This window comes from Sturnira hondurensis, unplaced genomic scaffold (genome assembly GCF_014824575.4).
Source record: "Sturnira hondurensis isolate 20B ecotype Veracruz unplaced genomic scaffold, ASM1482457v3 Scaffold0017436, whole genome shotgun sequence".
Classification (NCBI taxonomy): Eukaryota; Metazoa; Chordata; class Mammalia; order Chiroptera; family Phyllostomidae; genus Sturnira; species Sturnira hondurensis.
The window spans coordinates 421,591-444,336 of record NW_028090067.1 but is presented as its reverse complement, the minus strand read 5'-3'; the positions used below and the strand labels follow the sequence as shown (position 1 = coordinate 444,336).

General features: G+C 36.8%; 2 protein-coding genes across 3 annotated transcripts; both read left to right on the top strand.

The window, feature by feature from the left end:
* CLEC1B (C-type lectin domain family 1 member B) lies at positions 1–4,560 on the top strand. Of its 2 annotated transcripts, XM_037068122.1 has the most exons (6): positions 1–184; positions 580–678; positions 1,968–2,087; positions 2,247–2,398; positions 2,708–2,814; positions 4,354–4,560. In XM_037068122.1, exons 1-6 carry the CDS (start codon positions 121–123, stop codon positions 4,496–4,498), a joined length of 687 nt encoding a protein of 228 aa, XP_036924017.1. In that variant the 5' UTR covers positions 1–120; the 3' UTR covers positions 4,499–4,560. The 2 variants fall into 2 exon arrangements, with proteins under 2 accessions (XP_036924017.1, XP_036924019.1); XM_037068124.1 differs by lacking the exon at positions 580–678.
* A 3,656-nt stretch (positions 4,561–8,216) lies between these two features.
* Positions 8,217–20,147, top strand: CLEC9A (C-type lectin domain containing 9A). The gene is made up of 6 exons (XM_037068454.1): positions 8,217–8,464; positions 9,795–9,875; positions 15,120–15,266; positions 15,619–15,770; positions 18,835–18,956; positions 19,614–20,147. Exons 1-6 carry the CDS (start codon positions 8,374–8,376, stop codon positions 19,744–19,746), a joined length of 726 nt encoding a protein of 241 aa, XP_036924349.1. The 5' UTR covers positions 8,217–8,373; the 3' UTR covers positions 19,747–20,147.
* The last annotated feature ends 2,599 nt before the right edge of the window (positions 20,148–22,746 follow it).

Here is a 22,746-nt window from a genome sequence, read left to right as displayed (position 1 = left end):
TGGCTCCACCTCATGAGAGAGAAGAAGACCACAGACTGACAGACATTGAAATCATAAACGTGGATACTACATTTTGCCAAGTCACTGGACCCTGAGCTCACTTGCAGTGCAAAGAACGCCATGCAGGATGAAGATGGATACATGACCTTAAACATCAAAACTCGAAAACCAACTCTCCCCACAGGTAAGAATGCCCAGAGCCAGTGATTTGAAAATTAACTCTTGAAAGGGCCAGCCCTAGTTCCCCCTACCTTTTTTTTTTTTTACTAATATAGCACATATAGTTTTATTTTCCTGAATAGCCTTCTTTTTCTATGGCATTTGAATAGTATCTTCATAGGATCAGATAGACTTGTTTAGACTATAAACAAGAAAAGATACGAGCAGGGAATACTCCTTTAGGCTTATAGAGTTTAATGGCAGAGGGAACGTGCTTGCTGTTGAGGATCACCAGGAGAACACTGGCACGATCTGTCAGTGTTGTTCACAGCTCTCAGAGGATCCCCAGAGGGTGGGTCAGGAGTGTGGCCGCCCGTAGGTGTGCCACACTGCCCTTTCTTCTTCATTGTTTGCCCACAGCTGACCCTGCTTCTTCATCACTGTGGCGTATGATGGCTCTGGTTCTGCTGTTCTTGTGCATTGGGCTGGTTGTTGGGCTGGTGGCTCTGGGGGTTGTGTGTAAGTATTGACTCATTGCCAAAGATTACATCTGAGAAAGGCAACTTTCAAGAGTCCTGGTGTATGCCACTAAGCTAAATTTTCACCATTAATGTATTTGTCACTACTCCAATCTTCCTATACGTAACTGCCAAGATCCTCTCACTAAAGGGGAACTCTGACTTTTTTCTCTGGAGTAAAATCATATTTTCAGTTTTTTAGTATTTAAACATTATTTTCAATAATTTAAACTAGTCTTTGAGTTTCTCCTCAGCACAGACCCATATAATCATTTGAAACTTCGTCCCCTCATCCTGTATATCTCAAGGTCCAGCCACCATGGCGTTAGCTCAGTTTCACAGACAAATTCTGTCTCTCTGCCTGAGATTTGGCTCATTCCATTCCCTCTTCCTAAAATGTCCTTCTTCCCATTTTGTTTAATATGTGTATTTACTTCCACTGAGAGATAAATCATATACCACCCAATTTATAAATATTTTTCCTATAAATCTAAAAGCCCTGCAATGTCATATTATCATCTGTGTTGTTGCTTGTGATCTTGTTTATTTTTATGATATTTTAGAATTATACATTCACCATTTTTATTTATCTGAACACCTGAGTACTTTCTGCATTAAAAAATCAATATGCATTTTTAGTACCCAAATTTACTTAGTTTGCGAACATATACATTTATACATTTATACAACAAATTACCTCAATATTTCTTTTTTTATTGTTGTTCTATTACAGTTGTCCCAATCTCCCCCATTGTATTCCCCTGCTCAGCCCACCACAGTCAGCCCCCGCACTGTTGTCCAAGTCCGTTTATTCTGGTTCTTTAACTAGACCTTTTCTCTTCTTCCCTCCCTTATTTTCCTCCGCCTTCTCCTCTGGTCCCTGTCAGTTGGCTCCTTGTTCCCATGACTTTCAATATGTTTTTTTAAAAATTAAATGAGTATTTTGGCATTACATGAAACATAAAATAGCATAGTTTCTTCACCTTTGTGAAATCCACCTAGTAATCTGTATGTAAGAAAACTGTATGTAAGAAAACAGCGATTTGATCAAGACATTTTCTTCTGTGTGTTTATCTCCTTCCAATGGCTGACTTATTCTTTTGAATAATCCTCAGCTCTCATTTTTTTTTGCCCCCCTTTCCCCTGACCACCCTTGCAGCATTCACTTACTCATGCGCATCTGTAAACATTTCATGCACTGATAATCCCAGTGAAATGACTTTATTGGAAGGTCTTTGCATTACCCCTATCATCCTTTATTGCAAATTATTAACTAATTTTTACATCTAGTTGTCACACAGCAAAACGACCTACAAACTGAGAATAAAAGTCTACCAGGGACTCCACGACAGTTAACAAACCAGTCCTCCCAAGATTTGATAAAACAATCAAAAGAAAAGGATGATTTCAGTAAGTATGATTTTGTAACCTCTTTCTCTCCCCTACCCCTGAAGTTCTTCTGTGATGGTAACTCTGGGAAATCTTGAGGTTGATAGGAAACATTGAATCTGGGGGAAAAGTAAGCCGTATTTAGAATAAAAAGATTCCTACGCTTGATTTCTCTTTAAGGGCCTAAGAACATCACATGTGCCCCAAACTGGAGACCTTATGGAGATAAGTGCTATGGGTTTTTCAGGCACAACTTAACCTGGGAAGAGAGTAAGCAGTACTGTATCAATAGGAATGCCACTCTGCTGACGATTGCCAGCCAGAACATACTGGTAAGGAGATTCCCATGGCAAATATTTTGAAATCATAAGGAAAAACATTGGAAGTGAAACATGCTTTCCAGTTTGTGATGCTCTGAGAAACTTATCAAGCTCAGTAAAAAATACATTTTTTTTACTGAGTATTTTTCATTCTACAAGTAAACTTGCTACAATTCTACATATCAAATAAAATTAATTAACATAGATAGATAATCTAACTTTTCTTTTGTTCCAGAGTCTTAAAATGAGGAGCGTTGTCTTTATGAGGACAGAGAACTGTATATGCATTCTAACCATTATATTTACCTGTGTCTGTAACAGGAATACATCAAATCCAGGACTTCATTAAGTCGTTGGGTGGGATTGTCCCGCCAGAACTCTGATAAAGTGTGGAAGTGGGAAGATGGCTCAGTTTTCTCCAAAAATATGTAAGCCACTGGAATCTCAGAATACAAGCCACAACTAGCAATGTTTATTCCTGAGATACTTTATCCTTTCGAGTACAAGTTACTTAAAAGTTGGGAAGTTGCTCTATGCCCTGCCGTGAGTTACATAAGCAGAAGGTGGCTAATTTACACCCTAATCCTAACAAAGGAACACTGGTAGTAAGACAATTATACTCTTTCTATTCTCCCAATCCTCTGTTGTTTATCATACACACCCCTATTCCCAATATTTTTTCTTATGTGTTTCTATTAACCACTTTACTCTTTACTATGGAATATATTGTATTTTTTAACTCAATCTAATTATCTTCACGTATTTTTAGCACAAAATTATCCTTACTATTTTATGGTTGAAAGTTACTTGTGGATTCTTTTGACTTTTTGGTAACAGTGACTTAATCATCCACCTTAGGGGTCTCACATCATCATTCACAAAGTGGTTCTAATGTCCCTGTCGAAGGCTCTATCCTTCCACAAATAATTCAGGGAAAGGAGCCAATTCTGTTGAATTATTTAATGTGGCTTTTTAATCTTCATTCTCAATACCTTTTGTTCATCTAGTATATCATAACTGCAGTATCTCTCTCATTAAAAGTTAAACGGATTAACCAAAATTTGTACAATCTGATTATTACTGAAGTCTTTTTTTATTTACAAATATTCATTAAGTATTTACTGTGAATAGGAAATGAAGGTCCTGCAGCTACAGCGAGCCTTTTCATAGACCTTGGACTTTATCTCTTATCACTTGCTGCCTCATTTACAATATTGCAAGCAAATTGGCATTCCCTCTGTTCTTTCAACAAAATCAGTATCCCCCGACTATAATGTAAGTTCCCTGACAGAAAGGATCTTGTCTTTCTTAACCACTTTATCAGTACCACAGAAAACAACTTTGATACATGTTAGGTATCTCATAGATATTTGACAAATGAGTTAATAAATGCACATTTTGTTTTCTTATCATAAGCAATGTAGTAGAGAGAATAAACAACAGCTGCAATATAGTGTGCAGTCTTATATATGCTACCTTATCACATAAACGTTTATTTCAAAAATAGTTAATCAACTAATTTTCCCGTGAACTCATTTCCATCCTGTGTAGCCACTTCCCCTTCGAGGCTCTCCTGTCTCTTCCCTGCTCACCTAAATCCTACCCTCCCTCAAGACAGAACTCAAGGATAATCATCTATAACAATATAAAATGATAAAGTCTTTCCAATCTCTTCAGATCCCCATCCATCTCTTCCTCTAGGCTACTATTCACTTGCACTACTGTTCACTTGCAGCTTAATCTTATTCTACATGAAATTAGGAATTTAAATGTACGTACTGAGCATTTCAAATGTATGAGGTTTATACTTCCAAGAACATTGGCAGTCTCTCAGCCATCTGACGGTTCTTTCTAACTTTATTTTCCCCATACTTTTTGCCTCCATTTTATGTAACAAAATTACACACACAGTTTGACTGTTCATTGTTTGGCTTTCAAAGGACTCATTCTACCTTTTTCATTCACAGGTCTGAACTTTTTGAAAATGCAAGAGAAAACATGAATTGTGCTTATTTTCATAATGGGAAAATTCACCCTGCCTTCTGCCAGAACAAACGTTATTTAATGTGTGAGAGAAAGGCAGGCATGGCAAAGGGGGGCAGACTACTTTAATGCAAAGAGATGGGCAGGATGGCACAGACAAATGTTTGATTGTGTAATAAAAGATCTGGATGAAAGCATCACTAGCCATAAAATTGCTTATTTTTCCCTTTATTCCCCTTGGAGTCATCTTCACATTAGGTTTTTTTTACCAATACCACTTAGTCCTTTCGTAATGCAACCCATTATACTGAGGGATGACTAAGTCTCCTTTTTATACGTCCAAAAGATTCCCAATTCCTCTCTCTTTTTAAAAATTTTCTTCTTGCCTCCCATTTCTAATTATCTCAACATTTTATGACTCACTACATCTTCAGACATAAACAGGTACATTTTAAGTTGGAACAAGAAAAGTTAGGGCTTAGTTGACTTAAGCTGTAAAAAAGATTCAAGTTTGAAAACTATATAAAATATCTAAGTTTGAAAGACAGTATAAGGTAGTAGAAAAAACGTGAAACTCAGAATCTGTAGAATAATTTAGATGGTGTGATCATTTACTTAAAGCACAACCATGGACCAGTCATGTAATCTCTTTAACTTCCTTTCTATTGTATTTAAAATAAGATAACACCTAGCTGGTATTATACCTCACAGTTCTACAACATAAACCTTCAGAGCATTAACTGTATCAGAAACTCCATGAAGGCAGACACTGTGCCTTCCTTTTTGCTCTCCTGTGCCCGACACCAAGCACAGTTTCTGCCTCACAAGGAACAGAAAAACATTTGATTCTTAGGGTGTGAGATAATTCATTACAAAGCACCACAATCAGTAAAACACTATACAAATATAATTTCTATTGCAAGTTTAACTCTTGTAAGACTCAACAGCAGTATTTTTTGTGTAAAGAAGGAAAATAAGTTTGCAAGAAACCTGATGAGGGTTTAAAATGAGTAAACGGTTTTTAACAAGGCCATAGGCTAAGAGACAGAACAGAAAGTCAAAATACTTTATCTAGTTCTTTTCCTGAGAGTTCTATACTTGGTTTTTGCTGAGTAGCTCATGAAATATTTATAAATATGTGAAGAGGCACCCTTTAGGATAACAGGCAAAATTGTATTTCCTTGTCACAGCTTCCCTGAATGTAATCTTTCTTTTAAAATTAGTGGTGATAAAATTTATAAACATGATTCTCAAACATCTCAGCTGAGATGTTTGTTAAAACATTAGGCATTCAAATGCAAATAGTTATGGTTCTCAGTTGAAAGGCTGAGGAGACAGCCCTACCTTTTAATAAACTCCCCTATAAGCCATCTTTGATATATTTCAAGAAACATTACTTTAGAACTTAAATCTTATGTGGCTTTTGGTAACTTACTTAGTTTCTTTCAAATTCAGTTTCTTCATTTATAAAATAAGTTTACTATTACTACCTTACTCATAAGGTAATTCTGAGGATTATTAATGTAATCATATAAAGTATTAAGCAGAGAACCAAGCATGTAGGGAACATACTAAATATGTACTAATTTTATAGCTTTGTATACTAACATTTAAAGACATTAAAAAAAACCCCTCAGATTCTGTTTCTACTTTAAATGTCTTGAGATCTTGGCTTTGGGAGGCCAGTATCATTATTTTTCTATTTCTACTTGTTTATTTAGAGAAACCAAATAGGAACGAATAATTCTAAAAGCCACCTAAAAAGCAGTCATAGCTCTGGACTCTAATGTCTTATCTCTTCTAAACTGAATAAACACATCTATACATCACTATGGCTCAGCAAAATTTCAAATAACAATATCTTAATGGGTGGCAAAAATGCAATACGAAAAACGTAACCAGAGTCTTTTTTATTTTTATTGTTTATACTCATATCAAAAGTATTTTGTATATGAAATCAGAATAACACAGGTACTGTGATCAGACCAACTGGTTTTAAATACCAACTCTTCGACTTCGGTGAATCACTTGACTTCTCTGTGTCTCGGCTCACAGTGAATTTCCAATACACTGATAGTAGAACCTATTTTGTAGGTTGTGTGATCATCAGAATAGTTCATCTCAAAGCCCTTGGAAACAGTATTTGGAGTATGAATAAGCGATAAGAAACAGTATGATTAAAACCATCAGAAGTGACACAAGTCACTTTTATTGGGAGGGGCCAGTGGTTCCCAAAGAAATTTATAGAGAATACACTATATTTGGAAAAACTAGAGCTTTCTCAGCTTCATAGTCTGTGCTAAAAACCTGAGAGAATTTGGAAATTACTGATAACACTTTGAACCATGTTCCTGACTTTAGTCTTAATGTATATTTGATATACTTTTGGTTTCTTTCTTTTTTCTCCTGAAGATAAAAATCACTTCCCTAATTAAGTCACATAATTAGTTTTCAGATCAGAATCTCAGGTCACATGAAAGTCATATCAAAGACTTGGAGAATTTTCTGAACACTCTTTACTTGCTTCTTGAGGTCTTCTTCTCCCCACCCTGTGCCTTGGGAGGCCGAACACAAATGAACAGCCTCCCTTGGGCAGAGTCGGCCTCTGGCTTCCAGCTAAGCTGCAGGGAGGTGCGGTCAGTGATCAGAGGATGGAGGGAAAGAGTGGCCAGGGGACTCGTTCCCCAGGCTCCTTTCTACCACGTCTTGGTTTGACGGAGGCTGGTGCTTTCTGTCTTGCACCACGGCCGCTGTCAGGTGACAGTTCCATTAAACACCCTTCCCTGAACCCTTCAGGACTGAGGATAACAACAGCATCCTGAAACGCATATCACCTTCCATTTTGCTCCTGTTAATCTTCCCCAAAACTTTATAAACAGCGTCTGTATCACTGCCCTTAGGTTACCCTTGAGTGCCATTTGTTTCCTTCTGCTACAGAGAGAAGTGATTGATCTAGTGAAACACTGAAACAAAACAGCACATTGCCATTTTGCAGAATGTTGGGGTTGGGCAGGCGGTAAATTATTGAAATATGACCTTTGGCCATACGGACAAAAAAAAAATGAAAAAGTATTGAATTTCTCAGTACCAGAGCAATAGTCACAGGATGTGGCAAAAATGGCCATTTGTCTACTAAATAATTCATATTTCCTGTCTAGAGTGAAGTTGACATAGAAAGTTTGCTAGCTAGGCAAAAGTTATATTATCAGAACCAACCTTTAGAGCCAAGGGCATTACATTAGTGCATGTGAAGGTAATACATCTTACTTCTAGGTCATGGCTTTAAAGCAGCCCATGTGGCTTTTCCACCTTCTCTTCTGTTCCAATGGCTAGAAGTAGAAGACTGGAATGTTTCACAAGACAGAAAGGGCCTGGGTTCCGCTTGGATGAGAACTACCCACTAACCAGGATTACTAGAGCTAGAATGTTATGTGCACAAGAAATTAACTTCCATTGTGTTAAATGACAGGCATTTTGCTATTTACTTGTCACTAACTGCATTAGCCTAAATAATAGTTTGTCAATTTACTTTAGGAATGCAATCCTTTCCCTGCTTTCTTACTTAAGGATACAAAGTGATTGACATCTTACACCCTGGTTTGCCCATGTTCTTGTATCTTTGCTGTTTAGATCATTCCCATACTTTGTGTTCTATACCAAATATAAGTGCATTTTTGCACTTATTTTCATGTGAACAGTGACCCAGTGTGATTACCTTCAGCATCTGCCACGTCTTAGAAATCAGACCAATAACATGTTTTGATCATTGGCCGCTTGAATTCAGTTCCCTTCTCATTTCCTTCTTTAGCAAGTTGTGCTTTGGCTTAAACTTTATAAACTTCTACTTTCTGGATGAAGAGGCATTTATTCTATTCCTTAAACCCTAACATTTTATGTAAAAATAGCCAATTTCAGTTCTTTCACCAATCGGTTCCTGACTGCAAAAAGAGTTACCTGTCTTAGCTTCTCCTGTGGACTGCCTCACTTGTCGAAGGGCCTCAGACATGCAGGGTGAGGAAATCTACGCTTCCCTTCAGTGGGACACTCCAAAGCCAAGTCCTTATCAGAAACATCTGTCTTCCACCAAATGTTCAGGTAACCACTCTATTTAATCCAAGACTTTGCAGTGTATGTTTTATTTCTCATTGTGTATTGACTCCAGGTGATTTTTCTAACGAGGCAACCCACGTTACAGTATGGTAACATGCATGATATGCTAACATTAAAAAAAATAAACAGTGAGAGGGGTAAGTAAAGCTGAAAAGGCAAAAGACTTGGAAAATATGTAGCACTTTCTCTCAAAGACAAAGAATTCATAGATCTGGGGGGGAAAGTGAAAAAAGTCATGTTTTTATCACTTCAGTTTTTGCCTAAAATACTCCTTCACAAATTATCTGGTAAATATTAAGAAATAAAGAGAAAACAGACATTGAAAAACTGACAAGCTCTCATCAGCCTGGAACTGTCTGCTATAGTAATCAGTTCTGTCTGTCTTTATTAATTTTAATATTTGTATTAATTTCCTATCGTTGAGGTAACAACAGACTCAGGAGCTCAACACAGACCTATATATTACCTTACAGGTCGAGAAGTCTGACAAGGGTCTCACTGGGCTGCGATCGAGGTGTTGACGGGGCTGTGGTCTCTGTAGAGGCTCTAGGAGAGAGTCCATTCCCTTGTTTCCAGTTCTAGCGCAGCATTTCCTGTTTCTCACGGCTCCTGGCTTCTTCCTCTGTCTTCAAGGACAGCATCATCATGTCTTCTCCCATCATTGTATCACTCTCTGTCCCTCTGATCTCCTACCTCTCATTTGGGCCCAGATAGAACAGAATGACCTCCCCATCCTAAAATCACTAATTTACTCCTTCAAAGTCTCTTTCGCCAAATAAGGTGACATTACAGATTCCAGGGATCAGGACCTGGGTATCTAGGGCTGGTCCATTGCTCAGCTAACCACACCATCCAAAGATACATTTTAGAATATAATCGACTACACAACCATTGTAAATTTTTTCCTTCCAGAACAATTGCAAAATTACCTGGAGAAAAGTGTTCCTCACCCAACACTATGTTTAGAAAGAAATATCTTCAAACCAATCATGTTTGAGTGACACTTAAGAGAGATGAGGAGATGCAGCACAACAAATATAACTAGTTGGTAGGGTTGTGGCGTCATATGAGGGTATGAGAAGGTTATTGAAGCTGTTCAATTTGACATTTCTTGCAATCCAATGTAATCAAAGTTACAACTTGAATTTCAAAAAGTCTGAATTCTCCTTTTTCTGTTACAGTTACATAACCTCAACCATTCTGTGGTTGAAATGCCTACAGTTGATTCTTTCTTTCACTCAGGCTAGTCTCTTCCTGGCCCAGCCATTCACCTACATTTTCTAACCCAGTTTTATCATTCCTGCTCCTTATTTAGGAACACGGTGTCTTGTGGTGGTGATAGCATGTATTATCTGTGTGGGCTCATTAGCTACCTCCGTTTTCTTGGCTATTAAGTGTAAGTATAAAAAGGTACCTTCAAAATAATCTACATATGTTATATAAGACATGTAGTTTCACAGAAAATTATATATGTACACTATAATAAATAAATCTTCATGATTTATAAATGGATAAATAAATCAATTATAAATACCTAAAGGCATATAAATGGCAAAATAATGACTTCCTAATTTAATTAATGCTATAACACTCTGAATACTTGAATGCTGTTGTAACTTTTAATATTCAATTGTTTGATGTTTAACTCAAATCTAACTCCATAAGTTTCTTTGGGAACAAACATATAAATATTTACTCATATTATCATTCAGTTTGTGAAATGTATTAGCAAGCCAAAGTATGCAAGGTGAAAAATTTTAGTAAATGCTCTACCTTTGCTAGTATGCATTTATTCTACACTTGTGGAAATTATTTTAATAAGAGTTTATTTTTCACTTTATATTAGATAAGGTACAATTTCATGTTTAATGCAAGCCTGAGAACTTTATTTGACTAATATTTAATCACATTTATTTATTCCCTTTAGTCCAAATTTGAGATGTTTTTACCTCTAGCAAGTACATTTCTTATGAAATATAGTCATTATAAAGCTGCAGTTTCCAGAAAAGTAACTAAGAACCTTTATTATCACTCATGCTAGCACTAAGAAATTTGCTGAGACAGAGATGAAGGTTATTGTCAAGGTAGTTTTTCTTTCTCGTATGCATTAGCAAATCAGTTTTCTACCCAGCAGGCATTAGCTGGTGAGGGAGAACTATGAGCTCTGAAATGAGGAAGCAAAGGGTTCAGATTTGCTTCCACAAGGTGTAAGAAACTTGACCTCGTTCATGTTAGTGATGAATTCATTTTCCTGATGATACTGAAAAAAATAACTTAATAATTTGTTGGAGCTCAGAAAGTAATGGTAACCGTGGATATCTCCCCAGATAAAATTCTGCAGGCTATCCTAAGTGCTAGAGATTCCAGAAAGATTTCCTTATCTCACCCAACCTTCCATCTGTGCTTTACTAAAAAATGTGTGAATACATATGTGTATGTATACATATATGTATGTGTATGTATATATATAATCACAAATTCCAGGCTACTTTTTAAAAGAAACTCACATTTAAATATCTGTTTATCAAGCAAATATACTGGAATCATAGCTGCAGAGTTGAAAGAGAACTAACAGATAAGTCAATTGACATATGGTAATTTAGTTTCTTCTGTAAAAAGTGTGAACTTTTAATAGAATACTGTGCCAAGTTTTATTCTAACTAAAACAAGCCATATTTTGAAAAATGAATTAATATTTGACTGACTTTGCAAATATTAAAAGATATGGTTTAAGTATCAATTATGCATAATAAATTAAATGTTTTTAAACTACTTGGGGTAAGAAGATAAAAGAAACTACAAAAAACACTTTCAATGAAAAAATTAACTGAAAATGCAACATTTTCAAGCAACATTGTCAAACGACTAAAATATAGAGCTTTTAAAATATGAAAATAAATTAATGTCCAATCATCAATTATTATATAACCACCAAACCTATAGTACATACTAAAGATATTAATAAAAACATGCTGTGCATTTTTCATGTTCTCAAGATATTTGCTGTATAGTGGATACTTAATTTTTCTTTTCTGCATAGTTCATAAAATCTATTTAGATAACCAAGACAATCATGTTCTTGACAAACTCTGTTTATCTTAAATGGTATTAATTGATTTTGACCCAGAAATCCCACTTTTGAAAGTTTCTTTTCTGTAGATAAACCTGCATATCTAGCAATAAGGGGGACAAATAATTAGATGGAACTCAAATGCCTATCATTAAGGGACCATTTAAATTCATGACATGCACACACTATGGAATATCATAAAGCAAAGAAGAAAAGGAAGAGGGAAAGGAGGAGTAGGAGGGTAAATTTAAAGGTGAACCGAAGTAATTTTTTGTTTCCATCTTACTCTTGTATTTTCTGTTTTTCTCTACCATATTACTTATGTTAATTGTCTCACTATTTTAAAAACTCTACAGTGCAAAATATTGTCTAAGAATTCAGATTTGTACATTTGTTTTTAAATATTCTTTTTTTTATTTTCCTGATTCATCAATCAGATACAACATATAACATCTTAAAACAAAGGCTTTTACTGTCTTTCTTTTCCTTCATAAAAATATGTTGTATCATATTTTCCCAGGTAATCATACTGTTTAATCTATATGACTCACTTAATGCAAATTAATTACAACCCCAACACTAATAAAGGCACAGTACATTCCTTCTCACTTGGGAGGAACTAAAGAAAAGCCTCATTTCCCTTTCTCAGTTTTATTACAGTTTTATGTAACATAGGCTTTTCAAGTAGTAATAAGCAAAGCAACAATAACCTCAAAAATATAGCTAATCTAAGGTCTTCAACTAAATTAAAATTTTAGAATAATACTTCAATTCCCCAAAGGAAGATTATTATGTTTTATTGTCTACGCAAGCAAAATCATTGATGAGATAAAATGCGTAACACCACTGTTCTACTCCCCACTCTGGTTAGATACAGCCTTTTGTTAGGAAGAAAAAAGCTACAGACAGCCAGGGTCACTTGCACTGCCCACAGATAGACAGGGCATGGGCACCTGTTTTCTCTAGTCCTTGGCTCTGGAGTTTTAGCATTCTCATCTCAGTAGCAATGCTGATGACCAAAACAGATCAGAATATGCAGATGTGCAATTACGTATTTGATTATGAATGTTGCCTTGACCAGTTAACTGGGAGACAAACCATGCAGATGCAAATTGCTTTTTTTACCCATGAACTTCCCCTTCATGACAATACTCTCTATTAGGCGCAGAGCAAAACTGGAGCCAAGTGTGCCCTGAGACAGAGCTGACGAGCATGTGTGCCATCATAAACCCAAGAGAAATCAGGGAGAGCTGGGCATAAGTACTATTGTAAGATATAGTGGATAAGTGTTTTCCATAATTGACTAAAAACATTGAGCCACTTGTTCAAGAAATTCTACAAAAAACAAATAGGATAAAGAAAATCAATATCAATGTTGAGAAAAATATTTAACAAAATAGGAATAGATGCTTCATAACATGATTTTTCCAAAGAACTGGCTTAATAAGTTAACCAGACTTGTAAGATGGTTAACCACCAAAAATTCAGGTAAATGCAATATGAAATTAAGAGGATTGGGCCTATCGGATATTAAAATAAGTTAAAACCCTAAAATAACTAAGGCTGTGTGGTACTGACATATGAAAAGATAAGTAGGTGAGTTGAATGTACTTAGAACAATAGAAATATTGCCTAATGAAGTACTTCATTAGAAATTCACAGTACGTTGAAGATGGCAGCTAAAGAGTATGGAGAGGAAAGATTCAATCAATGATACGAGAAAATATGTAGCCATTTAGGGGAAAATGTTGAAGTCATATCTTATAATTTACAACAAAATTCCAGCAACATTAGAAAGTAAATATAAAATAAACATAAAAGTTGAATCTCCAGCATAAAACTTACTAAAAATGACAAAAAGTATAATGATCAATGTAGGGTAAACTACAGCAAGCAGAGTCAAAAGACAAACTGGGACAATGTTGCTGTAGCTTATATCACACGTGAGGTGAACTTTATCCAAATATAACTTAACACTACTAGAATCAGTTAAACAGGACTGGCTGTCACAGTCATAGTGCTTACAACTCTATAGTGTATTACAAGAAGAGAATATAATTTAACACCAGCAATAAAGTAAGGATAAAGATTAAGTAAGAGGTCTGGGGAGACCAGGTATAGGCAGGCACCCTTTCCTCCCCTTGTAATATCCTTTCAGAACACAATTTCTCTCTTAAATCAGAAAAACCACCGTGGTGTACACAGAGCACTGTGGTACCAGGGAGACCCAGATGGAGTCCTGCTGGGGATATTTACATTTTGCTGACCACGCATGCATATTCCTGCAAGGTAACCACTCTCAACAGCAACGACTTCTTAGGGTCTCCTTGTAACCAGGGGCAAATAATCAATCATACGTCATCAAGAAACAAGGCTGACAAGCTAGTATAGTTTGTTCCCCCCGGTTCTCAGACTGATGACTACTGAGCTAGGCTGTTAGCACGCTTGGTGTCTTGTCCCGAGGGCAGTTACATGTGGGCACCTCAGCAGTCCTGCTCAGGCAGGCTCTAAGCCTGCCCCACTTAACTCTCACGGCACGACAAGGGCCTCATATAAAACAGAAAGGAAAAGACTAGAAACCAACGGAAAAAATTACATGGGCTCTAATTACACACTTCATAAAAAAAGAAATACAGCCGACTTTTACTTACATATACACAAAAAATTCAACATCAGACATAAGACAAATGCAAATGATATTGAGGTATCATTTGCATCAGCTTATATGGCCCTCCACTTTAGATACCTTTGGAAGTATCTAATATCATTTAAATAAGTGCACATAAACTGTTCTAGCAATTTATCTTAAAAATGGACTTGCACCGGTGTGAAATTCTGTATAATTAAACTTACTTATTACCGTATTTGTCTCTGTAATACCAAAAGATTACAGAAGTCAATGGAAAATTGCTCAACTAAATCATGATGCAGTAGATATATGACAGGTCCATAGAAGGGTATGCTACACAGGTATAGTGAAACGATCAGAGAGCTCTTTATATACTGACACAAAATTGTGTCCAAAATAAATTTTAAGGGATATAATAAAAGGTACAAAGCCATGTAACCCAATTGCTACCATTTGTGTAAAGGTGAGCAAGGGCATTTAATGTTCGTCTTTCAAAATTCACAATTCCTCTAGAAGAATGAAAATAAAATTGGTAAGCCTGGCTGCTCTGAAAAAGTAGAGCTGGGGGACTAAGAAGACAGGGGCGGCAAAGACACTTTTTGCTGTGTACCCTTTTAAGTTTTTTATTCTTGAACAATAGAAATTGTTTTTGTTTTAAAATAAGTATCAATTTTATTAATAAAGCCTTTCCCCACATTTCCTTTAGATATGTATTTTTAATTTTATTTTTCAGTTACAATTTAAATTCAATATTATTTTGTATTAGTTTCATGTGTACAGCGTAGCACAGTAGATAATTCTTAAACAATATAATTTAAAAAAACTTCATGCAAATAAAGCCACAAAAAGTTATTAGAAATGGGTGGTTGCCTTTAGACTGTGTTGAAGAATGACTCACAACTTGTCAGGAATTTATTAGAAGTGGTTCTTCTTGTTTGAAGGGCTCCAGGTGTCCAGTATTGCAAGGAAGCAGGAAGAGAAGCTCACCCAGCAGGACATAGCGCTGTCGAACTTCACACAGTGGAAGAGAAGCCACGACCTCCAGATAAAGCATTACCAAGCCTTGATGCAAAACCCTGTCAGTTCAGGTAACTGATATGGGAAATAAGTTTTTACTTTGCACATGCAAATGTATGCACCAAACCCTAAAAAAAAAAACCCCAGCAATGACACACATTTCATTCTCCACAAAATCGTGGTTAGCATTTTATAATAGAAGAGACATAATTATGATCCACTTTCCAGTTTGATCTTATTTATATATATCAGCAGTATGTAGAAAATACATATTCCTAGAAATGCAAATAAACATTCTCTCCAATTTCAAAGTGAAATTTGTGATATTAGTAGGCAGATGTTTTATACAATCATTCAAATTTACATGCTTCTTTAATTGTTGTTCCAAATTACTCAATATTACTCAAAATATTTTATTCAAAGCTTCTGTCTGCAGCTGTTGTCCAGACAACTGGATTCAGAATGGAAAAAGTTGTTACCGTGTCCTTGAAGATTGGAAGATTTGGCAAAACAGCAAAGAGGATTGTTTGAAGGAGGGCTCTGATCTTCTGCAAATAGAGAGCAGAGAAGAAATGGTAAACTCTGTTTTATGGTTTCATGTCATTCTGAAAATATCATGCTACCCATTAAAAGAAAGGAATGATTGTAATAAAAGAGAATTCCTTGATATTTTATAACAATATATTAGTTGTAGTAAAAGTTTAAAAGAAAGAAAGTAAAGGTTAGTATGGTTTGTGTTCCTTTTAATTGGATGAACAAACAATAAAACAGGAAGGATACTAGCCCCAAACCAAGGGGCATATGTTAGTTCTGTCCTTTGTTAATCAAAAATGGGAAGGAGTAAGAGAAGTACCCTTTTGTGACATGCTAATCTACTCTAAGATACACATACATTATGAATGTATATATGTTTTAAACAATTATGTTTAATGATGTAGAGAAAAATAATAACCTGTAAAAATTTTCAATTATTATGGAAAATCAGAAGTATAAAAAGTGAGGTGATGTCATGAATGAAAAGGTATGTGAAAATAAGCATTTACTAAATGAATTGTTTAACTGACATTTAACCCAATTTACTAGTATCTTAACAAGGAAACAATAAGATGTTTTCTAAAATAATTCTACCCATATATATGTGTGAAGCAGAATGCACAGTTACACATAACTGGCCTTATTAAAAATGTACGCCACTGTGTTCAGTAATTAGTCAAAGTTTATTTTCACAAGAATTATGGGGGAAGAATTTGTTACGTATATGCAGTAAAGAAGGTAACTTGAACTAATTTATTACAATATTGGGTTTTCACTATGTTTTCTGGGCAAATTTGTTGACAAATGTTAGTCGTGTTTCTTCTAATACAATATGCCTTTAGTTAAGTTGCTTTTGGAATCTTTTAAACTTTTTCATAGAGAAGTCTACTGAGAAAGAATGATCTATGTGCTCTATGTGGTCAAGGATATTTTATTTTTTCTTCTGATAACGAGAGTTCAGTATAACATTTACCTTTTTTGACACATATATCTGCCAAACTCTAAATCTGTTAAAACTGTTTTAAGACCAGATGCTTACTTTCCCATGGTCTTCAACACTGCATTGATCACATGGCAACAGAAAAAATCCATAAAATGTATTTCTTCTTTTATAATATATATACACAGTTTTTATTTTTATTTTTTAAAATATATTTTATTGATTATACCATTACAGTTGTTCTATTTCCCCCCTTCATTCCCCTCCACCCTCACACTCCCTCCCCCACCATTCTCCCCCCTTAGTTTATAACCACGTGTCTCAAGTTCTTTAGATTCTATATTTCCCCCACTATTCTTGCCCACCCCCTATCTATTTTCTACCTATTGTGTATGCTATTTTCTGTGCCTTCTCCCCCCTTCTTCTCCTCCCACTCCCCTGTTGCTAACCCTCCATGTGTTCTTCATTTCTATGGTTCCACTCCTGATCTAGCTGTCCTCCTGGTTTGCTTTTGTTTTAGGTGTGGTTGTTAATAACTGTAAGTTTGCTGTCCTTTCACTGTTAATATTTTTCATCTTCTTTTTCTTATATAAGTCCCTTTAGCATTTCATATAATAAGGGCTTGGTGATGATGAACTCCTTGAACTTGACCTTATCTGAGAAGCACTTTATCTGTCCTTCCATTCTAAATGAAAGTTTTGCTGGATAAAGCAATCTTGGCTGTAGGTCTTTGGATTTCATGACTTGGAATACTTCTTTCCAGCCCCTTCTTGCCTGTAAGGTCTCTTTTGAGAAATCCGCTGACAGTCTGATGGGTACTCCTTTGTAGGTGACTGTCCCCTTATCCCTTGCTGCTTCTAGGATTCTCTCCTTCATTTTGGTCTTGGCTAATGTAATTATGATGTGCCTTGGTGTGTTCCTTCTTGGGTCCAACTTCTTTGGCACTCTCTGAGCTTCCTGGATTTCCTGGAAGTCTATTTCCTTTGCCAGACTGGGGAAGTTCTCCTTTATTATTTGTTCAAATACGTTTTCCACTCGTGGCTGTTTCTTTCCCCCTTCTGGTACCCCTATAATCCGGATGTTGGAACGTTTAAAGATGTCCTGGAGGTTCCTAAGCCTCTCCTCATTTTTTTGAATTCTCATTTCTTCATTCCTTTCTGGTTGGATGTTTCGTTCTTCCTTCTGGTCCATTCCATTGATTTGAGTCCCAGTTTCCTTTCCATCGCTATTGGTTTCCTGGACATCTCCCTTCATTTCAATTAGTTTAGCCTTCATATGTTCCTCTAATTTGTGACTATAATCCACCAGTTCTGTGAGCATCCTGATAAACAGTGTCTTGAATTGTGCTTCTGAGAGGCTGGCAATTTCTCGGTCACTGAGAGTTATCGGCTCTGGGACTTTGAGTTCTTCTTGCGCCATCTTTTGGGCTGTTTGTGCCTGTTACGTAGCAGGATTGGAGCCCTAGGCGTTCACCAGAGCAGGGCAACTAAATCGCTGGGTTGTGACGTTGTATGTGGGGGCGGGGTCAGAGAGGAACTATGGCGTCCCGTCTGCCGCCTGCCGCCTCGGCCCCCACTGGTGCCGCAGCTGCCACTGTAACTGGGCCCACGAGTTTCATCCCACTGCACTTTAGTGTGTCTCCACCATCAGCTCTCGCCCCCTGGGGCCTGCGTGGTCCGTCTCACTGTGCGCGAATGTGCAACTGCGGTCGGTCTGCCCCGCACCCCAGCTGGTTCTGGGCTGCCTGCGCGCCTAGGTCGGGGGATCTTTCCTGCCAGACCCTGCTTGCTGCTGGCTCCGCCCCTCTTACCGTCCTCGTTGAATGGTTAGATGTAGTCGGACTTCCGTATAATTCAATTTTCTGTCCTTTGGCTGTGTCTTTGTTCTCCAAACCTTAGTTGTATTCAAACTTGGTTGTGGGAGAAGGCAGAGTGTTTCCACTTATGCCTCCATCTTGGCGGAAGTCTATACACAGTTTTTAAATTGTTGTTCAAGTACAGTTGTCTCCATTTCTTCCCCACCCACTCCTCAACATCCCACCCATCCTCACCTTCCACCAATTTCCCACTAATTTCTGTCTAGGAAAAATTGCACCCTTTATAGGTCATGGTAGTTTATTGTTGAGGTTCCCCCCGCATTCACCATCCAGATCTTGTTTCTTATAGAACTTTATCACCGGCATCCTGAGGAAAATCAAAAGTGACCATGATTACTGGGTGGGACTCTCTCAGGATGGACCCAGCCAACCTTGGCTTTGGCAAGATGGCTCCTTTCCTTCCCCTGAACTGTAAGTGTTTCAGGGAGAAAAGATCACAAAGTTATAAGAAAAAAAATATGAGGGAATTTAAATGTTCCTTTTATTTTATTTATTAGGTTTCCTCCAGGAAATACAACCAGTATCATAACTTCATAGGTTTCTGGTTAAAATCAAAGCTGAGGTAATTTATGAGTAGCTTTATGGCTTCTGAATCTTCTTCCTTCTCATCCTCACTGCCATTGTTCTCCAGAACATTTACATTAAATCTGAGAGTCTGAATGAACAGTATTATTTAATTATCAAGTATATTTCCTTTGTACAGTTTAATGACTAGAGAGTGCTAAGGAAAAGGAATTATAGAAATTATGAAGCATTTTGCATAATTAAGGTTTTCAGACAGACTTAGGGAAAATTGGTGAACAGAATTAGATGCCTTAATATTTTGAGAATAAGAGTCAGGAAAGATATTCTAATTCAGATCCTGTCTTTATGTTTTTATACATAATTTGTTCATTATATTAACATATTTTTATTGAGAGAGAACAGCTCTGCAAGATTACTCCAGAAGAGTGCCATATTCAAACAAAATAGAACAAAATAAAGGCTACACACCTCTCATGAGCTACCCGCAACAGCACGACTGTGAGCTCCATACCTAACCTCAGACACCCTGACTTGCTTCTCCAGGTTGACAACACAGAGGGCCGCATCAACTGACCAGCGCTGTGGATACCTCAGAAACAAGAGCCTTTCCTCCACCAGCTGCAGCAATTGGAAATATGCTATCTGTGAGAAGTATGTGTTAACAGCCTCTACATGAAAGAAGTTGCGTTTGAAGTGATCCATTGTCATAGTATTTGCAACGGGAAAACCCGTTGCAAAATGCCAAGGAGCCAAGTGCAGAAGGAAAGTTGTGTGTGAGCTTAACTAGCTGTCTGGGACTCAGAACTTATTTTTGCATTTACACTGGGTAGTATTCTTCAGTATATCCCAGACATTATTTTGACAGTGTTGAAATTGCCAAGAATAAAATTGATTTAGAGGACAAAACCCTGAAGGGTTGAGAACAAACTGAAGAAAAGTCACTGTGATTTGTCATGCTTTCAAAAAAATCTAAAGTGACCATAAACATACAGAAATCTATAAGTCACTGGGGAAATGATGCAGTTCTAGCTGACTGATTTTTTTTAAGTCAATAAATAAATGTAGCCTTTTAAGCTCCCTGTCTGCCAGATCTTTTATTCATTTGCTAGGCTTCCAAGGCATCGTTATCAGACTGAGGATGTGAACACAGGGATATGGATTTTCAAATCAGAAGAAAGAGAGGCTGATGTCTGCTGCCTGTAAGACGATACCTTTTTTAGGACCATAGATTTCTATTAGAGAGATGAACTACAAACCCTTCACTAAAGTGGAAGGGAAAGTCAGGCTGCCGACGCCAGACACCAGCGTGGTTCCAGTGAACCACGGCTGTGTGTGACCCTCCCCCCCTCACTGATCATCCCTCCACTCACAAATCAGAAGACTCATGGTCTGGGTCCCCAAAGCAAAGCACTCTAGCACTTTTAATTGCATCTCTCTGCGCCTCGCTTTCTTTATTGTGAAATAATAATAGAACTTCTTTCAAAATATTTTTGAGCCTAAAATCATTAATATATGTAAATTGGCTGATATTAGTGCCTCACATAGAATTTGACACTGTGTTGGTGCTTGCTGTTATTACCTGGAGTAAATTGCCAGTCAACTCTAGGTATCAATGTTTTATGTGTATTCCAGGTAAAAATGACCTTTTTCTCTTCATGCTTCAGGAATGTTGAGAAGATAATGTTTATATGTAAAATACCAGCAACTATCTGGAGAGGTTATCTTTTTTAAAGTGAATGAATCTCTTCAAATACATCTACAATCAATCTGTGTCCTAGGTCGACAGGGTTTCTTGAACATGGGTTAGCTTGTTCCCAAGAGACAGTGGATATGAAAGTGTGTTATGATCTACAAGAAGGAAAAAAATCACTATTATTATATTACTCTTCACTGACTATCCTTACAACAACTTACTACACAGGAGATGTTCATCAAATAGCTGCTAAATTCAACACACTTTTATTAAATCTTTCATTTGCACAAGGGGTAGTTGAGCCACACTAGATTCTCATCTTTCTTTATAATAAAGACACCATTTAAATAAATAAAGTCAAATAAGCTAATTCACTGAAACAGTGCAAATCATGTAAGTGAACCTAGAAGTCTATTGAAAAAGGTGACTTCTGAAGGAAAAGGTCCTGTAAGGATGGAAAGAGATTTTTTTTGTTTGTTTTTTAATTTATTTACCCTTGACCTGCAGTTTAAATGGTGGGAATTTCAATACAAGGGATTTTCTCTACTTTTCTGCTGAACCTAGGAAAGGAGATGAGCAAAGAAAACACCATCCTTTTGGTTTTCACAGCTGGCAGCTGGATACTATAACCTGGAGTAAAGGGGGAACAATAACAATTTTTAGTAGTGAGGGCTGTTTGTCTTCAAGATTCTTCAAAGTATTGTCATGGAGCTATGTTTAGAGAAATCATAGGAAGCATTTAATAACTCTAGTTAGAAAAAGTACAATGAAGCAAAAGGCAAACATCCTTCGGCTGATGTCATCCTTCCAGTATGCGCTGCGGTATTTACAAGTCAGAATTTTATCGGCACTGCAGCTGGCAAGATCTCCTTCAAATTCCCTCAGTGACAACAGCGCTCTCCACATGGGTATTATGGGTGGAAGATTTTTTCCCACCCGTAAGGTTGCTTTTGGCCCAGAATATCAAGGGCTTTTCCAAGGAAATGGAAAGAGACTGGGCCTTTGCTCTGGTGTAACCAGTTCCATACCCTAGTCCCACCAATAATGAGTTGGGTATCTTGAGTCATCTCACTGAGTTCCAAGTTAGCTCTTAAAACGGGGGGGGGGGGGGGAAGGAAATATAAAACTTTACCCTACAAATGTAAAGAGGCTTTATAAAGTATATTAAGTGTGTAAAAAGAAAACATTAGACTAGTAAGATTGATAGAATAATAGGAAGTAGTATTAGATTCTAATAATCTAGCCACACAATGAACCTTGTAAAAAAAATTATGCCTAGTTTAAATCAGATTATGCCATTTTTTGTAGTTTTCAAAAATGACAAGAATCCCTTTATAAAGTATTTGACTCTCACATAGTAAGGCCAACTCTGAGACAACCTGCTAGATTCTCTATTTATTTCATAATGTTTATATCCCCAAAGTAAAAGCTCTCATTATACTTCTCTCACACTTCCTGCTGTTACAGAGCTCATGGCCTGTTTCCTGTTGATAAGTTTTAAGAGCTGGTTCAATATCCTCAGGAAAAGACAGAGCTCACTGTGTACCCTGGGGAATTCAGGTCTACCAGGAAAGGCCACGTTCCTCGTTTGGCTTTTCCAGCAACTTCTTCAGAATTACGTAAACATACAAGGTCTTCTCTTGCTGAAAAATCAATTTGTGGGGGCTGCCTTCTCTGATTCCCAGTGGAAAATTGATCTCAGCAAACCATATTTTTGAATTCATTATGATTATTTTATACTCATAAAATTTTTAAATTGCAGAGAGAATGTTGTGTCATACTCCTTTTTTGTTTTCTGAAATATTTTCTGCTCATAGTGTGATCAGTATTGTGAGCTTTGTTATACAGATGAAGGAATTATTGAGGGCAAAGTGGAGGGAAATAGGCTCAAAAATAGCCCAAAATGCCAAATAATTGTTATTTTTTCCTTCTTCACTATCTAAAGGGGCTCTGCACCTTAGACTGCAGATTTTTACTGAGAAT

Coding starts and splice junctions, on each gene's coding strand:
- CLEC1B (XM_037068122.1), top strand. CDS start 121: ATGCAGGATGAAGATGGATACATGACCTTAAACATCAAAACTCGAAAA. Junction 679..1,967: donor GGTGGCTCTGGGGGTTGTGT/GTAAGTATTGAC, acceptor TTTTACATCTAG/TTGTCACACAGCAAAACGAC. Junction 2,088..2,246: donor AAAAGAAAAGGATGATTTCA/GTAAGTATGATT, acceptor TTTCTCTTTAAG/GGCCTAAGAACATCACATGT.
- CLEC9A (XM_037068454.1), top strand. CDS start 8,374: ATGCAGGGTGAGGAAATCTACGCTTCCCTTCAGTGGGACACTCCAAAG. Junction 8,465..9,794: donor GTCTTCCACCAAATGTTCAG/GTAACCACTCTA, acceptor CTCCTTATTTAG/GAACACGGTGTCTTGTGGTG. Junction 15,771..18,834: donor TAGAGAGCAGAGAAGAAATG/GTAAACTCTGTT, acceptor TGTTTCTTATAG/AACTTTATCACCGGCATCCT.